Raw genomic sequence first — 20,329 nt, 5'->3', positions numbered from 1 at the left:
TGCAGAAATAAAAAGAAAAACAGAGTGGAGAATAAAAAAAATTGGAGGAAGTGAACTAAAAATCGATACTGTGTAGAAGAAGAAAGAAGATAGTGAAGAAGAGGAAAGAAAAATGAAAATAGAAAAATCAGAGTTTACGAGAGACTAGTGAAATAAGATAAGTGAGTTAAAAAATTGAAGTCGATTAGAAAAACAACAATTAGAGAGTAGAGGAGGCCAAAACAAAAAGTCAATTACTGGTAATAGAGGAGAAGGAAAGGACGATAATCAAGTAGAGAGAAGTAGGCCATGGATTGGTCATAAATAAATACATGTATATAACACAAATCTTCATTAATATTTCTTCATGAGAACTTCAAAGCTTTCACTATTCTTGATGAACAGCGGATTGGGACAGGTGAGAATAAAGTAGAAAAATAGATTGGTAAGTGAGTGGAATAGAATTGAGTTCAAAAGTTTTTGTTTGGAAGAAAGTGAAAGTTAATCAAATCAGACATTCCAAAACTGAATAAATTGAAACTAATTGAATGGCAAATTTCAGTATGGAGAACACTAAAGTTCCCAAATCGGTTTCCAATGGAGTTATGAAAAATACATGCACATTGTATATACTTTAATTCATCTTCATAAAACATATAACTACTAATCATATTTTTATTTTCGCTCAGTTCACCTGTGTAATTTTCTGAGAATAGGTTGTCATTCGAATTGATTATATTTGTTACATAATAACATAATTACACGACAATTCAATGAAGAAAACATTAGAATTTTCAAATGTCACACATCCTGTTTTTCGAACAAATCATAATAATTAAGTTCACGTCGTTCAAAACGAATTTGTTTCGATAATACCTACATGGTTTCTGATATTTTTGCTGTAGAACCCTTTGTCCATTTCATCGAATTTCCGATGGCATTGAAGTTTCTACAGTCGAAAGTGAAAAACTCTAATGAAGCAAATGCGGACGTGAATAGTCCCCCTTCCTCTTAACTTTTCAACGGGGCGACATATCAGAGTCGTACAAAATTTTCGTAAAACGGGGTCTTTGACATTTCGTATGAAAGGTATTTCAGTTATAATAACTTTCACTTCTATGAATTTCGCAACTCCGCCACCATATGTCGGAATTTCTGAAATGAATATTTTTTGCAATAGATTGGTGTTGATTTCAATAGCATTATATTTTATCCTCGTGATCATTAATCTTCTATATAAAAAAATCGTTTGAGTAACTGTTCAAAATGTTCTCTTTCAATTTCTTGACAGTAAAGATGAGGGAAATTACAGCAGTATATACAGTGCATTTCTTCAATGTCCCCCCCTTTTATTTTTTGAATAGGTCAACATAAAAAACTGAAATTTGAAATAATGAAATTAATGCATGAATACTTTATTTTGAAGTGAAATTGACAGATGAAACTCAAGATGGTGATTGGGCGCCATCTGGAAAAAATCAAATGGAAAGGGGGGGTCTTGTGACATATCTTTTTGAAGCTCCTGACAAATGCTTCACAACCCTAGAATATAATGACAATATCTTCAACTACTACAAAATGGCGGAACTTTTAATAATTGCCTGAATATATTGACATTTAACTAGATAATATGAGGTAATAAGCTTGAGTTCAGTTCAGAAGATGCTAGAAATGGAATTCTTGACATATGAACATCCTATCCGATATTTCACGTCAGACATTTTCGAACACAGTAACGTCAATATCTCTACCAATATTTATTATTCTCTGTCGTACATCCGATATTGAAGCAGTTTCAGTTTCGTACACCTTTTGCATGTTAATAGAAAAATCAGAGATTGTAGAATGGAGAATAAACTATTTAACAGAAAAAAAACCAGAGCACTGCGGTTAAATATATTTTTCATTTGGATTAAACGTGGGTCTATGGGAGTCATACCGTCGCGAAGATTTGAAAGGGCCAGAACATCAAAACCCCAAAGTGTGTCTCTCAGTATAGCCACACTTTTCTACTTCTTGAAAATGGCTTCAAAATCGAAGCCGAAACGTCAAACAATGCAAAACTTTGAGCGCGGTTCAACCCGAAATTCAGAATTCAAATTTCAAATCGCGGAAACCTATTCTATTTGTACACTTATCTGATGATGTTTCGAAAACTTTATCCATCTTCATCTAACCTACGATCAATTTGATATTTTCACTGTCAATAATAATAATATCAAATTGATTTACATCAAAAGACGAATCATAACTGCAAATTATAATGTTTTGATTTAAATAGATTGGATAAAAAAAATGGAAAGTCTTTAAAACGTCACCAGATGATACATATTTATTATTATATGCAAAATTTTATGAATTCAACTTTTGGTTTTTAATGTGTTTTAAAGCGTTAATGATCATTTAACGTAAGTATGTTGTGATGTGTGTCTAGTTTGATTGTAGTATGTAATTTAGCTTTGTAATTCAGCTATTACTGACTATTCCTAACACAATTACTTATGAAATTGTCAAACAGGAAAATAAAGGATTTAATTTCGATTTGCTATTTTTTGAGTTCATCGCGTTTCTAAAAGACAGACAGCAGAACGGGGAAGACTTTGCTTTGCAATCTTCGACTGTGTTTCATTTGGCGATATGTGATTTCTATTTATCACGATTCTTATTATATAATCCCTCCGTGATATCAGCAACTAAAAACTTGTTTCAATAGATGAATGTTTTTAATAAAGGTCAATTACGAAGAAAAAAACTGACAAACCCATGAAACAGCTAGCAAGAAATGAGCAACGTGATGGCTACTTGACATGAATACTTTTTTCATCATGTTTTTTTTGCACCTGTCACAGAATAATAATAAATGATCATTTGAAGGTTTCACTATTACAGTTACTCAGCTCAAAAGGTCGTTATACCAAGTGTGTTTTTGCATAATGGGTATTCTGGAAATTCAATTACTATAATCTTTATTCCGAAAGAATAGTTTTTCTATGATAGTTTTTTTGTTACAGATAGTCATATAGAGGATAACAAAAATAGCGAGAATGAAAGCAGCGGTGAAGATATACAGGGGAAGCAGTTTATCAATTACGGACAAGATGATCAAATGGTAGGTAAATCAAATATATGCCGTTTGTTAACATTAACTTATCAATTGTCATCTGAATACCGTTAAATCAAAATAACAGTATGGGATTACGGAAAAGTTGTTTTTGAAAAGACAATTGTAAAATTTGTAAATCCAGCTTGGGGTAACCAGCATGTGTTATGCCAGAAAAATCCAAGAATATCGCATCACTATGTGCGAGAAGCAAAGTTCAGAATGGTATGTGTTTATATCTACCTATCTATATATACTAATATAAATGTGAAAGTTTGTAGGAATGTATGTTTGTAGCCGACTGGACGGATTTAGATGAAACTTTACATAATTACAGAATAACCCTGTATAACTTTTGGTATAACGATTACCAAAAGGGTGGAAAACGCAACCCCTAAAATTTATTTCCAATGTAACTTTTTGTCTAATTATTTGTTTACCATTAAAACATGTATTTTCGATAGCCTGTTTCATTCTAAACAAAAAATATATCTTAGGTTTTTTGCCCAAAATAAACCAGTTCGCAGCAAAAAAATATTTTACGAACAACTACAGAGATACATCGTCATAAATGCGAAGTGGATTTATTGTTATTTTGTCGTTAGTACCTGCATTAAACGATTAAAGGGTGATAAACAAAACTAATTTATTAATAACAAAACACACAACATGTAGAAATCATAGTAAATGTTCAATATGTCTACCTTCAGACATTACGCATGCGTCTAGATGTCGGCGCATTGAGCCACGTATTCGCTCAAATATTCCTGGAGTTTCTCTGATTACCCTGCACGCATCGATGATGCGGTTTCTCAAGTCCTCTACATCGCGAACAGGAGTACGATAAACCAAATGCTGTAAATGACCCCAAATAGAGAAATTGAAAGGATTGAGATCCGGGGATAGAGTGGGCCAGTTCTGTGGTCCTCCTCGACCCATCCACTGATTTGCATATGTTTCAGTTATATGCTGACGAGCTACTTGGCTAAAATGGGCGGGAGCCCCATCATGTATAAAAAACATATCCCTTCTGACGTCCAAAGGAACTTCCTCCAGCAGTACTGGATGCACTTCTCTTAAAAATTGAACGTATGCCTCACCATTTAATTGAGGATGTAGAATATGAGGCCGAATCAAAACATCCCCAATAACTCCGAACCACAAGTTAGTTAGTTTAGAGTAATTGGGGTTAGTTTCGACAATAGCGTGAGGGTTTTCATCAGCCCATATGTGGTAATTATGAAAATTAATAATATTGTCCCAAGAAAAACTACATTCGTCTGTGAATTTCCAGCATCCAATTGCAAAATTCAAGACGTTTCGGAAAGTCTCACGGTAACAGTGCCTGTACTCGTTGCAGATGGTAAGGGTATAAGATTTATTCCTTTAAAATTCGAAATACCGGCATTTAGCTGGAAAACAATCTTTCTAGTACTGGTAGTAGGTTGTTCTTCAACCAAATCAAGTACTGCTTCCTCAAGCTGTGGTGTTCGTACTTCTCGATGGCGACCACAATCCTGCGTTTTTTTGTCGAATGAACCATATTCTCGTATTCGTTGATGAAGTCGAGCAAATATTCTATGTGAAGGATGCTGCCGTTGAGGATACATTTCAGCATATCTTCTAGAAGATTCTAACCCATTCCCCTGCGACAGGCCGTAAACGTAAAATGCATATCAGCCATTTCCTCATTTGTGTATGCCATTTTAATAACAAGTGAATTATTAAAGAAAAAAATAAGAACAGAACAACAACACACAATTAGTATTTATTCAATTTCGAAAATTCACAAACTGACAGAGTCATACCAATTTAATTGTCACTATCGCTAATAGCGACCTACTAGATAGATTAGTTTCCTATTTTCGCATTTATAACGATGAATCTCTGTAGTTGTTCCAAAAATAATTTTTTGCTGCGAACTGGTTTATTTTGGGCAAAAAACCCAAGAGACATTTTTTGTTCAGAATGAAACAGGCTATCGGAAATAAATTTTTAAATGGAAAACAAATAATAAGACAAAACGTTACATTGGAAATAAATTTTAGAGGTTGCGTTTTCCACCCCTTACAACCATAGGGTAAACCAAATAAATTCCTGGCTAAGTGTCTTTTTGGTAGTACAAAACGTCAGGTTGATTTCAATATTGTAACTTTTTCAATGCTTGTGAAAAAAATTGTTATAAAATTTTATGTACCCCCTTCAAAGGGCTGTATCTTAACAAGGGATGCTTCAATGAAATTTCTTTATATGAAAGATCCTATCTTATTTTCGATGAGGAATCACCTCCTTAAATGTTTTACACTTATTTAGTTACACCCTGTATTTTATGAATACGGTTCTTTAAAACCTCAACACCCTGTATATTAGAAACGAAGCAACTCCGGAGATACGTTCATAGGATTTTTAAACGACCTAACGAATCACCCTTTGATGTTTAACACCCTGTATATTTCATCATTCAAATAGTAATACTTTCGATGCTGGATTTTAAATATGTTACATTGTAGTTTATACAACAAAATTCTTGCTCCTTCACCATTTTAAACTTTTCGAGATTTATTGTGATCGAAAATAAATTTTAAAGTCAACAACTGAACTATAGTTGAGCTTGATGAATGTACTACGTGTTATGAACTGAAGTGAGATGTACAATATTTGAAATGTGGTTAAAAATGAATAAAACGAGTTGCTGAGGATACTTTTCAATCCCGTACTTAACTCCTTGATGACCTTGAAATGTTTGAATGATGAAGTCCTTATTTAAGTTCTATTAGTCACATACCGTTGTTTGATGAATATTTCTTTTGCTTTCAGGAAATTGAAGGATACGTTTCCTGTAATGTGAGAAATAGAATCACTTGGATATTTTATATATTGACTTTGGGAACATTGAGGTTATTTTTCCACTGGTATCCTCATTTGAAGCTGAGATCGACATACAAGCGATGTAGTTTGAAAAATGCCGAAAAGGTCTTAGTGATTGTAAGGAAATATTTCACAAACTTGTGTACGAGTCGTACAGTTATTCACGTTTTTCAGGACAAGTATCATAATTTCAAATCATATTTCGTGAAAGACGTCAAAACACTGAGAGGAAACATATTCAGGTACAAGCGTCATTTATCGTGAACTTTGAAAGATGTATTATTTTCAGAGAAAGGCAAGATGACAAACAGTTGGATGAAAATAGCATGCTAGAATTCAATTTATGTGACGGTAGACAAAAACGTAAGTGGGACCGAATCCGGACATCCTGGAGGCCACAAGTGATGAAATAGTTGTTTTTCAGAATTCGCACAAGCTCGTATAATCACCTGTAAGAAGTTAGTTTACGTCTGGGATGAAGAAAAAAACACTTTCACCAAACTCGCAGGATTCGATAAAGGCATAAATAGAAATGAATTGCATTCGTTCAAAGGACAAGGCGAAGAGAAACAAGCTCTAAAGTAAGTGTTGTGTAATCAAACGACAGAAATTCAAATAAGAATGGGTTCTAGGAGGATTACTTACGGACCAAATGAGATTACAGTTCCTGTACAAACAATATCAACCCTGATTATATTAGAAGCCCTGACGCCGTTTTATGTCTTCCAAGTATTCAGCCTGATAGTCTGGCTCTGTGAGAAGTACTATTATTATACAATAGCTTTAATAATAATGTCAGTGACGGCAATTTCCACATCAGTTATTCAGACTAGAAAGGTAATTTTGTAATCTGTTATCATTTTTGGTTGTTGCACTATCCACGGAGGAGGAAATTCAAAACTTGGTGAGAGGCTGGTTTGTAGGGGTAGATTAAGGTATAAAAGATCCGTTTGTATTCTGTGCTGAAATGGTTTTGCAGTTCTTGGCTTGCTGTGAAGTCTCACCGACCTTTCATTCCCATTATCGAGGTTCGAACTGTTTCTAGTAGCATGTGTGAGTCTTGGATACATTCTTCTATCTTCAAGGGAGGTTCTCCAGATTCGCTATACAAACTACCCACTGGCGTTGTCCTCAAAGCTCCTAGTGCTAGGCGAAGTGCAGTATTGTAAACTCCATCCAATATTTTTAAGGTGGTTTTTTCTGTATCTGTAGAGTAGGGAAGGTGAGTGTTAACCCACAGCACTTAGGTCACATGTGACCCATTGTACATCCTCCCGAGGAGTTGTCCTTCTAGGTCATCGTCCATCCTGTCCTTTCCAGGAAGGTGGACAGGTCACTAGCAGACATCTCCTTTATATCGGCAAGTGTAGGCTGAGACCGAACCCACACTCTCTTTGGCAACCTTGAGGTGTCTCACGGTGATCTCCGCGATGGTTTTGGAAGGGGCAGCGACATTACTGTCGTTGGGAGTTGGACTCCCTCACTTGTGCATCTCCACAGAGGGAACCCCAAGAAGGGGTGAGGGAGGGAGCACAAGTGAGGGAGGGAGCTTTCCTGCAGGGGCAGCTGGTGGTTTTAGTTGCCGATGAGTAAGCTGCAGCTCTATAATCCATCTTCAATCTTATTAATGATCTATACAGAGACAGCAATATATTCCTGTCTGCTTCCCATTCTATATTTGCCTAGCGTTCTTAGTATATTGAGCCTTGCTTGACAATCTATTACTAATTTTTTTAAGTGTTCTTCCCATCTCAACCTTTGATCAAAAATAATTTCTAAAAATCTCACGTTGTCTTCTTGGGTAACTGTTCATTATTCAGTATTAACGATGGGGGGGGGGGGTTCACGATAGTTTCCTTCCAGGATATTACCTGCACTGAATATTACCTGATTTGTATGTCGCAAAATGAACGTACGTCTCTAAGAGCACCTTGAGGATTTTTCTGAAGTGCTTATGTCCTGTCCTAAAAAAACAGGGCTTCAGGAGATGAAGACAGTTTAACTTTTAATGTTCAGGAAGGGTGCTTGTTTTGAAATATCATTATATTTTCAGAACCAGAAGAATTTGAGAGGCAAGGTGAATTTCGTTGATACAGTTACTGTGTGCAGAGGTAATGATATTTACGAGAGAATTCCTACGACCGAGTTGGTTCCAGGAGACTTGATTATGATTCCATCTGGTGGATGTCAAATGCAGTGCGACGCCGTGTTACTGACAGGACATTGTGTGGTCAATGAAAGCATGCTCACAGGTAATTTCATCGGGGTAGTGGTCGATTTTGAGGTTTATACTTCTTTAAAGCGCTTCCATAGAGAAAATAATTTCAAAGTTTTGAATAAGAAACTCCAATCTCCCCACCCGATAGTTGAAGGGTCAAAGAATTTGGTACGTTCAGAGAGGACTATGACGCATCGCGCGCGGGGCAGAAGAAAGCCCCGACCGACATTTTGGACAAATTTTGCTGCGTTCCGATATTTCGATTTAGTCTAACTTTCGACTCTGAAAAGCCACGACATTCGTTCGAGTTTCAAAAGTCAGCCCTCGTCAAAAAGTTCATTTGTGTATATGAAACGTTAATGTTTCCAAATGGAAGACGTTGCATACGTGCTAATGGTTTAATTTCAGCTTTCTGCGCGGCATTAGCTGGGCTAGTTGTTGTTTTTCCGCCACACGTACCTACGAAGTCGTACGTCCACATGAGAGGCATTGAATACTATACTATGAATTACCTTTTTTCTACAGGTGAATCAGTGCCAATTACTAAAACACCATTACCAGCCGACTTCAATCAGTATAACTTGAGAGAAGATACGTACCACACTATTTTTTGTGGTACAAAAATAATACAAACCCGGTGTAAAGGTACAATGATAAACATCACTTATTATATTGATTACAAAATATTATTGTATTTCAGGTGAAGAACAGGTATCAGCTGTTGTTATAAGAACCGGCTACTTAACTGCTAAAGGAGAGTTGGTGAGAAGTATTTTATATCCGCCACCCGCTGATTTCAAATTTGAGAGAGATAGTTATAAATTTATCGGAATATTAGCTATGGTTGCTTTACTAGGGATGATATATACAATCGCTTCGAAGGTGAATTATTTTTTTTCAAACAGGTCAAACATTTGAACTGTGTAATTTTTCAGTCATCCAGACAAATTAACCCGTTGGATATTTTGATGAAAGCCTTAGACTTAATCACCATAGCCGTTCCTCCTGCTCTGCCTGCTGTCATGACAGTTGGAAAATTGTACGCTTTGAGTAGACTGGAGAAAAAACACATCTTCTGCATCAATTCGAGAGTTATCAACGTTTCTGGGTCTGTTGATTGCGTATGTTTTGATAAGGTAACAGAGTTCTTTAGACTACCCTTCGGCATGTTGAATGCCCCAGCTTGCTCTCATGTATAGGCTCATCCAAATTCCCGAACTTTGACAATTGATAATGGCAATGTCGTTAAAGCTACATCTATCATATTAGTTGTCATTAATCCAGTCTGATATAGCATTCCACAACACGTGCAAATAATAAAATTATTTCATTAAAATGCGTGTTCTGTTCGGGCAATGGGCTCCACCCATTTTACGGTCGCCATAATCGTCCTACTGAGAGGACTATCCTCAATGTGTTGACAAATTTGAGTCCACTGGTTCAGTAAATCATCGATCAACACCCGTACATCAGCGAAACGCAAGATCTGTGATGTGATCTGACTGCCTAGGCCGTGCTATTTGGCGTCGTTTGACTTTGTCTTGTGTGGTTCTCTTAAGTTGCAGGTGTATGCGAATGAGTTACAAACTACAGTGGCCCTCAGAGCCAACATAACCCATGCCATCGGCCAAATTCAGCCTGATTTATGCACCAGTCATGGAAAATTGGAAATTTCGGATGGGCTCCACCAAAGAAGCCGTAGAATTCATTTGAACAATGTTTATTCCACACATAATGGCATCAATATGTCTTTCAAACGATTAAAAATTTTCCGTGTTACGATCTTCGTTCGGGTTTGAAGGTCGTCTTGGTTTGGAACTGTATCCCTGTATCCTGACGTTTCGCCAGCACGAGTGACTGGCTCCTTCAGAGGTCTATTCATCCTGGCGTTAGAATACAGTTCAAAACCACGACGACCTAAACCCGAACGAAGATCGTAACACTAAAAAAAAAACACACACTTTCTTTCATTCAGATTCATAGATAAAAAGTTATTAATGAAAGACCCTATAGGTAATAATGTCATATTGTCATCATGTTCATTTCTGACTTCAGAAGTTCAATTAAAGTGTATGCTTTAATATGCTATCTCTAGTGTATATCGAAAAAACTGATATATCAAGAGATTTGTTGTGGAATTGGCCGCGGTGGTAGTGCGCCCGACTCAAGATCGGCCTCGACCAGATATTTTTCTCGAGAGAATTTATGTGGTCGAAGCTGGGATGATTCTGCAACTGTAATAGGAATCACACGTTAAAAGGAAAGACCTCGTTAGTCCTTAGCTCGCACAAGTTTCTCAACTTCTGAGAATTGTTGTTCGTATGGGGGCGACAGCTGATTAACGGAAAAACAGATTTTGAACAGATTTTTTGAACAGAGATTAAGTTTGGATTGAGTTGAAGGGATGTTTTATCTGTTATTGGATCTATTTCTAATTTACCTATGAAAATGTCCAGTTTCCATTTTATAATCTACTCATACATTTTCATTCTAGTAATTCTATCCGTGGGCTGTTATTTTTAGACTGGTACATTGACAGAAGATGAGATGGATATGTGGGGCGTGGTTCCAGTAGAAAATCGAAAAATCAAAGAAACACTGAAAAGAATTAAGGGAATATCGAGCGTTTCCCCTTTGATTAAGGGAATGGCTACTTGTCATTCGCTTTCAATAATAAACGGTGAATTGGAAGGGGATCCTTTGGATCTGAAGGTAAAGCAATCATTGAGGATAGAATCCAGTTTCTGAATATTCTATTTTGCAGATGTTTGAATCAACTGAATGGGAACTACAAGGTGTACCTGGAAATAGTATCGAACAACACATTGAAGTGAAACCAAAAGAAGATAGCAAGGTGAGAACTAAAATCATCCTCTAATCTAAAAGTGTTAGCTTTTACGCTCTAGATAACTCTGTCGAGGATATTTTCCAGGTATATTGACCATGGAATATGGGATTTTATGTCTGACATTTCGTCTACATGTACTGTTTACGTCATCAAAGACGATGATGCAGCGGATGTAGTTCTCTAAATTTTTGAGGTTTCCGGTTTCGTCCTATCGGTGTTGTAGAAGAAACGTCAGCTATAAAAACTTTCAAATATTATAATCGTTCTAATTATTCATGTTGCTTCTGTTTACTCGTGTAACTCGATTGAAGAAAATTTGGCCACGGTTCGACAAATAGAAAGACACGTCAGGTATTGTAATAAAAAAAAAATTAAGGAATATGTACAGGTAAATAATGAAGATTATTCATACCAGAATAGTTGAATTCATTCACTCGTGTTGCAGTAAAAGATTCGTAAAGAAACTGGAGAGTTGGATTTAACGAATCCTTAGATTGATGGTTGACTTGGCGCATATTCGTTGGTCGTTACTCAGGCGGAATAATGGGCCAAAACGGTTGGATCAAGAACTAACTGGCGGGTTATAAGCAGCTTGAAGTGGAGGGAAACATTTTCAACTGAAAGTGGAGGGAAACTATTTCAACGGTCGTTCCACGTTGGTTATATTTATTTTGTTGTAATGTTTTCGATTTTTCATATGGATCGATATATTTTTTGTTAACGTTTCTATTACTGTCTTTGTCTTACCAATTCAAAGCTGAAATGGGATCGATTTCAATGTGGTGAAATTTCTCAATAATTTCTCGGACAATACAAGTATTTTCGTTTGTTTACTCAAAAATGACGTATCGGAGGTTAAGCTACTTCTGGCTACGTTGAGTTCTTCAGACTGCCCTTCGGTATGAAAAATTCCCCTGCTTGCTTTCATGTAGGAGCTAATGTTTTCTCATTATTGGACTTGAGAGAACTTTTTATTCCAAATTGAACGAGGACTCTAACACCTCATATTTTCGCAACGAAACATTTTTGGATCATATTTCATAAAGCAACCTATCATCATTTTTTAATGCAGATATTCAAGTTTTGGAAAAATTAGGACCCTGTCGGTAGTCAGTAGCATCTTTAGAAGAGTGAGCAGAAATTTCAGTGTTCTCTTCTTGTATTATTATATTTGTATCACCAGAAAATAACAAGAAACTAACCGAAGTAAAGTTACAGAAGGTAACGTTAACATAGGTAGATGAAAGTGTTGGCCCAAGAATGAAACCTTGCGGAATTCTAGAGCACATCATCCCTCCCAGTGAAATTATAACAAAAACTTTTCAAAAAGTTTCTCATTTTTATTCAGTAGATCTCAATCTACTGATATATCAATTTTTCTAGAACAACTTTCAACTCGGTATAGTCAAACAGTTCCAGTTCTCTTCCCATCTCCAACGGATGAGCGTCATCGTCAAGTCTTCGAATTCGGATACCTTCGAAGTGTTTTGTAAAGGTTCACCAGAGATGATTATGTCCTTGTCCAGCCCAACGTCCCTTCCAGAAGATCTTCTCTTCAGGCTGGAAGAATACACCGGGCAAGGGTATAGGGTCATAGCTTTAGGAAAGAAGGAATTGAAGGGTGTTAGTTTTCAAGATGTTATGAAACTAGGCAGGGAAGCAGTGGAGTCGGAACTCGAGTTCATCGGTCTCATAGTACTGGAGAACAAATTGAAACCGCAGACTACGGAGGTTATAAAGACGTTGAAAGATGCCAGATTGAAGGTTGTTATGATAACAGGTACGTATTCTAATTATATTCACGTATCTCATATTGACCATCTGCCTTATTCGCCAGATCTTGCTCCAAGCGACTTCTTTCTCTTCCCTCATCTAAAAACTGCGCTCAAAGGGCAGATATTATCGTCAAATGAAGAGACAACCACCTTCGTGAACAATTATTGTGCAGAGTCGTATTACAGAGATGGGAGACTATGTTGAGAAACGGAAAAACAATCTGCAAATTATGAATGCAAATGGAAAATCCTGAAACAGGTCATTGTTGAGCAACACTATTCTTTTCCGGTCTACATGTTTTTTCAGCAAGATATTACAGTCCGCTTAGTTCGACAGCTCATTTCATGAATCCCAGACTCTTTTTTTCCATCGTATCATTTTTCGGGTTGCCAAGCACGTCAACGAAATGGTTCAAATTTTTCGAAAATCAGAGTATGAAAATAGCTTTCAAAACTGCTCGTACACTTCCACAAGAGTTGGGCATTGCGGAAGACGGAATGACGAAAAAGATAAAGTCTTGGATTTACGAAATATGGTATGACGATTGCGATAAAGAGTATATGTTGGTCAAACTAAGAGGAATCGATACAAGAAATATTGTTCATGTATTCGATTTCATAAACCAGAGAAGTCAAGTCTGCTGAAACGGAATATAGCAATACGTTTTTGAAAATAAAAAAAATTACTTGTCTACTCGAACACATGTGGAGAGGCAGTATTTTGGTTTAGGAGAGGAAAATTTACCATAAACATACCCGAACAGACACATTTATCAGCAACTATTCTAATCACCCTCAGCAACATAAATTGGCAGCTTACCATAGCAAACGCAGCGTTATCTCGAGTTCCACAGAGAATTTTAATGAGGAACTTAATTAAGTTATACGAATTACACATCATTAATAAAAATTTATCGAAACAGGCCATTAACCAAATATAACCTCACATTGAAAATGATACTGGCCTCTACAAAACACCCACATATACCGGAGAATCACCAGAAAATCAGGTTTTCGACCTAACAAAGATACAAGACATTTTTTTAGATTTTTTTTAAATTATCAACACAGTCTCTTTTCAACTCTACACGAAGGCTTAGGGTGTGGAGTGTACTCCAGATCACTAAGCCTAAGAATTGAGTGGGGAATGGGAAGAAATACCAGCGTGGTCCAAACAGAACTGGCTGGTATCTCAATCGCCACAAAAGAAATAACCAAGAAAGAAATTTCTGGCAAAAACATAACAATCTGCACTGACAGCAGACAAGTCCTATTAGCCTTGAACAGACAACGTGTTACCTCAGGGCTAGTTCTAGAATGTCACCAAGATTTAGCCAAAGCCTCGGTAGATAATAACATTATTCTGAAGTGGGTTAAAGGGCATGACAGGAGTAAAGGTAATCGCATTGCCGACTCTTTAGCCAAGGAAGCGGCTGGACTAAGAATTTTAGGACCCAGTGGCACCTACGGCCTGATGACTTCAACAATTGCGGAACTAGTCAAATTTTACACCCATGCTAAATCTTTAAACAGATGGGATGAAATCAAAAGATGCAATCTTGCCAGGATCACCTTGGGCGACCCTGGGAAGCTGGCGCCGAAGAAATATCTGTCAATGACCAGGAAAAATCTACGCCTACTAGCAGAATTTCTGACAGGCCACTGTCAACTAAGGGAACACCTCCATAATATGGGGCTAGTAGACACACCTCTATGTAGGATGTGTGAACAGAAAGATGAGACTGCCATGCATGTCCTGTGCGATCACCCTCCCTACTCTACAGATACAGATTCAACTCTACACATTTCTCTCAGCGATGTTCCCATCTCCGTAACCTGTTTTTATCTACACAATAATTGTCCACGAAGGTGGCTGTCTCTTCATTTGATAAAAATCTCTATCCTCCGAGTGCAATTTATGAAGGAACAAAAAGAAGTAGCTTGAAGCTAGATCTGGTAGTGAGGCAGATGGTCAAGCAGTTTAAATCGTAATTCGTGGATTTTCGCCATGACAACCGCTGAGATGTGAGACGGTTCGTTGTCATGGTGAAAGCGGATTCTTTTCTTTGCAACTGTGGCCGTTTTTCCACAAGTTTGAAAATCAAAATAACTTTGTGACTATCCCAAAAACAGTAGTCATTGCTTTCTAAGCCGAAAAAACAGTTTTTGCTTTTTGGAGCCAGTTCCCCCTTTGCAGTACACTATTTGGACTGTATTTTTGTTTTGGACGTATAATGGTGTATTCATGTTTCATCTACAGTAATTATTCAGCGCCTACGTTTTTGGTCTAACGTGAGCAAACGCGGCACCCAACGCACAAACAGCTGTCTCATGCCTAAATGTTGATTGAATATGTGACAAATACGTGATTTTGACGTGGTCATAACCTCTGATATCTCTCTTACTTCAATTTGGAGGTCGTCTAGCAGCATTTGATAAACTTTAGCGATATTTTCGTCGGTAGTTGCAGTTTTTGGACGTTCCAAATGTGCATCGTTCCCCATAAACGATTTTGTCCATTTTCATAAAAACAATAACATCAACTTACCCAAAGGACTGTTACATCACAACTGTGCGTTCAAAATAGCTGAAACTTTAGTGAGTGACGGAGATGAATAACGAAATCCACTAACTTTTCAGAACACCCTCGTAAAGGACAAACAAGCTGGCATTGTCAAGGACAACAAATGTCTTTAAGCTAACATGTGGATCAAGCCTAAAAGTTCATATAGAAATAACGTCTAGAAATTTCAAAATTAGAATTTCAGTACCATTAATAACTAATGAAGTTGTCTATCTATGAAAAAACATAATTGAATGAGAAATTATTAATCCAAATTACGACTACTGTCAATATATTTGAGACTGAATGTATTTTTCAGGAGACAACATTCGAACCGGTATTCACATAGCTAAGGAATGCGGTATGGTGGAACCTGATCAAGATATAATTGAAATTCTGACTCAGAAATTGCCCGAAACTTCTATACCTTCCATAATATATCGCACTGTTAGTCCAGCTTCACAACAGGTAGGAAACTTAGCTAGTAGCTTTGACGATGCACTGTTAAATAAATAAAAGTTTTCATATACAGTGTGACACACTTAAGATGAAGACACTTCTGTGTTTTTCCTGGTTATTTTCCAATTTTATCCCCTGTTCTAGTCTAGTATATTGACATTATCCTACACTTATACTCAGCAGGTCTTTTTGGAAATAAATAATATGTTACATTGTAAAGTATTTGAGCCATTTTTGAAAGCAGATATTTGATTTTTGGTACAGGTGTAGACCTTCATGGGCCGCACTTTTCGCATTACTTAGCCCGAGTGTAATTATTGTTATTATTGTCCACTCTCCCAAGTTCTGGAGTACCTATTTCACGGCAGGTTTGCCATATTCTCACACAAAGTTCTTATCAATTTAGTGGCCCAGACTTGTGAATCCTATTCTTGATAGTTCCACAGAAGTTATGAAGTTATGTAGGGACAGCGAGGAGGCCATTGTTCATATCGGCTATTTCTACCAATCCAACGTAATGGAAAATGCTCGTTTAACCATTCTCGAACCATCCAAGAACTATGAACGGAAGCTCCGTCTAGCTGAAAGTACATCTCTTATCGGGGTAGGTTTTCAGTGTTTGACTTACATTTAATAAAATGATAATTTCCAGTTTTAGTTATTTTAATTGATTTTGACTATTCGATCATTCCTGCAGCTTCTTTTTCGAAACCATTAATTGAAAACTGTACTTGAATATGAAAATTACAAAAAAAATCAAACTTCGAGTTTTGAGTTGAAATTTGGTTTGTAGGGTCAAAATCGATTTTGAATCAGCTTTCAAAAATGACTAAAATGCAGGGATGTCTTCATCTTAAGTGTTTTACACTATATATAAAAGTTACTCAATCTTCAAATCAAGGTTGAAGGACCAAACATATTATAAGGTTATATAAAAATAAAACAGCATAAGAAGGAGGAACTTATACTTCTCAGGTCAAATACAATGGAGACTCTACTGACATCGAGAAATATCAGAAACGCCGATACTGCTTTGCCGTCACCGGTAAAGTCTGGGCAGATGTTGTTGAAAACTATCCGGATTTGATTTCTAAAATCGTTACGAAAGGGACAATCTTCGCCAGAATGTCTGGTATGCAGAAGCAGCAACTGGTTGAGGAGTTGAAGAAATTGGGATATTCTGTAGGTGAGTATATCGGACAATATGAATCGCCACTTTCGCACAGGAACCGCTCTCAGAGCGCCTGAAGGCTTTTCCTGTTGTGGATGATTAGTGGCTCAACGTCAACCTCAAGGACAAGATAACAAAGTAGAGGACATTTAGAAAAACCGTTCTCAGGAAGTTTATACCACATAAACGCAGTTCTCCAAATGAAAGAGTTCTTATTCAGTGAAGTTCGAGGGGTACTGAGTTGAACCTCAAAACGATGAGTAGACGATGTTAAAATGAATGTTATTGTTGATTGTTGCCCAGTTATTTTGGGACTTAACGACTTTCTTTTATAGTTGTTAACCATCTGAAATGAAAATACCTATTTTTAATATCAAATTATGTATGTATAATCACAAACCAATTGTATTGAAGGTAAAACGGACCACGTTGTCTATTTTGCCCGTTCCGTTTTGCCTTTTCGGTAGGAATGTAAACAATAAATTATTTTGAGGTTAAGATTGAGGAGAATATTGTCTATTTAATGTTTAAACTAAGTGAAACAAACAATATATCATACAATAATACAAAATCCCTGATATCTTTAACGTAATAAAACTGAAGGCAGTTCAAAATTTGCTGTTTTTACATCGAAATACGTGAAAATTAACTTACCTTGATAAAAACATGTGCCACTGCACGGCCGCTTCAAGAACACTGACCAACTCTAAGTGAAAGGTGACTGTCAAGTTGACGTAAGTCGATGATAGATGGCGTTAACAGTTTGAAAATTATTAGTCTGGTCCGTTCTACCAGCAGGGTCAGTTTTCCTTCCGTTCCCCTATGTGAAATAAACTTCCTAAGAACGTTTTTCTAAATGAATTTAATCTCCAAGAGGGTCAAATCCCAAATGAATCACTGCTTCCGCTCTAAGAGCGCCTCAAGAATTTTCCTGTAGTGCTTGTGTTTTGTCCTTAAAAATATAAAAGTATCCTCTTTGTTTTCGCAAAGTAATTGTTTTATCTTTTTAATGAAAGTACCAAATCATCTTTTTAATGAAAGTACCAAATCCACTACCCAGATTTCTGTATGTGCTACACATTTTCCACACCATATATTCAATTCAAAATGCTTCTCTCTACAACTTCACACCATTTTTCAGCAATGTGCGGAGACGGAGCAAACGACTGCGGAGCTCTGAGGGCAGCCCACGTCGGCATATCCCTTTCAGAAGCCGAATCGAGTGTGGCTTCTCCCTTCACGTCCAAAGAACAGAACATCTCGTGCGTCCCTGAGATTATCAAAGAAGGACGCGCAGCCCTGGTGACGTCCTTCGGAGTCTTCAAAATCATGCTCTGCTTCAGCCTTACCGAGTTCGCTGCTGTCTCGATCCTCTACAACATAGACTCGAACCTGACTTCCATGCAATTTCTCTTCATAGACATCCCGCTGATTATGAACTTTGCCGCGGTTTTCGGAAACACCAAAGCATTCGAAGCTCTAGACCCAATTCCTCCCAGAACGTCGCTGATAGGATTTATCCCGATATCCTCCATAGTGCTTTTCCTCACCACAGCTACGGTTTTCCAGCTGCTTGCTTACTACTGGATTCAAACTTACAGCTGGTTCACTCCCTTCGTCTACGACGAAGACCAACCGGAGTACCTGTACTCATATGAGAACTACGCGGTATTTTCGGTGTCCATATTTCAGTACATCACGATGAACGTGGCTTTCTCTAAGGGCAAGCCCTACCGGAAACCCTTATATACGAACACCTACTTCTCCCTTTCTTTGCTCCTCACCACAGCTCTGTGCGTATACTTAGTCCTCAACCCTTTCGAATGGCTGAGGGTGGCCTTGGAGCTGCAGCTACCTCCCATGGAAGGCAGGTACCCCATGCTGATAATTTCCGTAGTCAATTTCGCAGTTTGCATCTTCTTGGAGGATCTGGTTGTGGAGTATTTCTTGGGCAAGGTGGTCGAACCCCCGTTGAGAAAGATGCGGAAATCCAGGCGAAAGTTTTTGGCCGTTTTGGAGGCGTTAGACGAGGAGCCAAACTGGCCTAGAAGTTGCGCACGAATAGAGGAGAAGGGGACGGTCAATAATGGTTTCGTGGGGTCGCAGAGTGATATCGTTACGAATGTTAGTGTATAAAAAGGGCTGCTACCCACAATGAATGATTCAAAGTGACTAACAGGTAGTTGCATACCATACGGTATTTTGATTCCATAAGTATTATTTTCATATTTGTTGTATATTGAATAAAGTTTATCGTATATATTTTAATTAACCTTTTTTAATGTGGCATCACTTGTCCAAATTCTCTTCCTGCTTCCTCAAAATCATTGTCATATAGATAAATGTTTTTTCACAATGAATTGGAATCAAATTGTGGACATTCGGAAGAGTATTCGTTTACTTATCTACTCATTTTTTGAATATATTAAAGATATATTGTTTGCACTCTCATCTGAGGTTTTTCTCTGAAAACTTAGGATGTATGAGTGACGAACAAGGGGAACGTTTCCACCAAGAAGACGTAACAAATTTACCTTAATGAATAATAAAATAACAACTTTCAGCTAGGTATCTTTATGATTTACGATGTTTATTCATTTGTGGTTGACAGTATAAGTTACATAGGCATAATACTATAAGTAGGGGGCCCTGTTATAGGATTATGCCTCTTTAGGGTTGCGTTCCTTTACAAATAACTCAAATTCAAAGTATCACAGTTTGTAAATGCGTTATTGGTTGGAGTGTCCGGGACGATGGCTGTAGTCGTCCTTGAGGGTTCGGGTTTTTGTTGGGCCGGGGGAAGTACACCTGAGACTTCAGGGTGTTCCAGGCCGTGCGCTGTCCTCTATCTGATTGCCAGTGGGTACTCTTCAAGGATGTCCTGGATTTGCTCCATTGGGTCTTCCACTGCTTCCAGGAGTCTGACTGGGGGGACCGGTAGCTTCTTCCTTGGTATCCTTCTCGGTCCTCCAAATGGCGTCCAAGGGGTGGTGAGGGTGCTGATGTCAGCGGTGTTGTTGCTTCTCATGGTTTTCGCAGTTCCTGAAATCTCAAATTGACTGGGGTGATATTTATTCAGTTATATAAATCTTGGGGGGGTATCAGGAAGGAAGGTTATGGGTGTTACGTAGGATTCGTCTCTCGGTTGTTAGTATGTGGTGGATTTGTCTCTGGGAAAGCGTGCAGTACATTGTGGCTTTGTCACTCAGAGCCTTTAGGAGATTGGACCTTTTCCGAACTTTGTCCAGAGTTTTTCTAAGGTCGGTCTCCCAGTTGATGGTCCTCGTGAAAGTAATCTCCAAGTAAAACACCGAGTCCTGAAGTTGGAGGTTCTCTCCTAAAGTCGGA

General features: G+C 37.6%; 1 protein-coding gene across 2 annotated transcripts in view; it reads left to right on the top strand.

Moving 5' to 3' along the window:
• The window catches only part of LOC111513298 (polyamine-transporting ATPase 13A3), a 28,111-nt gene extending 8,862 nt beyond the window's left edge, over nt 1–19,249 (top strand). For both annotated transcript variants that reach the window (XM_023169496.2, XM_023169497.2), the window contains exons 2-17: nt 2,991–3,088; nt 5,897–6,064; nt 6,122–6,189; nt 6,237–6,310; nt 6,372–6,528; nt 6,580–6,784; nt 8,001–8,199; nt 8,691–8,810; nt 8,866–9,047; nt 9,101–9,301; nt 10,689–10,877; nt 10,930–11,019; nt 12,397–12,793; nt 15,671–15,819; nt 16,786–16,996; nt 18,123–19,249. In XM_023169496.2, coding sequence (XP_023025264.2) covers nt 2,991–3,088; nt 5,897–6,064; nt 6,122–6,189; nt 6,237–6,310; nt 6,372–6,528; nt 6,580–6,784; nt 8,001–8,199; nt 8,691–8,810; nt 8,866–9,047; nt 9,101–9,301; nt 10,689–10,877; nt 10,930–11,019; nt 12,397–12,793; nt 15,671–15,819; nt 16,786–16,996; nt 18,123–19,117 — 3,503 coding nt within the window. In that variant the 3' untranslated portion in view covers nt 19,118–19,249. The remainder of the gene's footprint in view (nt 1–2,990; nt 3,089–5,896; nt 6,065–6,121; nt 6,190–6,236; nt 6,311–6,371; nt 6,529–6,579; nt 6,785–8,000; nt 8,200–8,690; nt 8,811–8,865; nt 9,048–9,100; nt 9,302–10,688; nt 10,878–10,929; nt 11,020–12,396; nt 12,794–15,670; nt 15,820–16,785; nt 16,997–18,122) is intronic.
• The last annotated feature ends 1,080 nt before the right edge of the window (nt 19,250–20,329 follow it).

The sequence above is a fragment of the Leptinotarsa decemlineata genome, unplaced genomic scaffold (genome assembly GCF_025532065.1).
Source record: "Leptinotarsa decemlineata unplaced genomic scaffold, Ldec_3_MD MMD2_tig00000251_RagTag_RagTag, whole genome shotgun sequence".
NCBI lineage: Eukaryota > Metazoa > Arthropoda > Insecta > Coleoptera > Chrysomelidae > Leptinotarsa > Leptinotarsa decemlineata.
The sequence above is the reverse complement of the archived record's forward strand: the minus strand, read 5'-3'. Positions and strand labels throughout refer to the sequence as shown.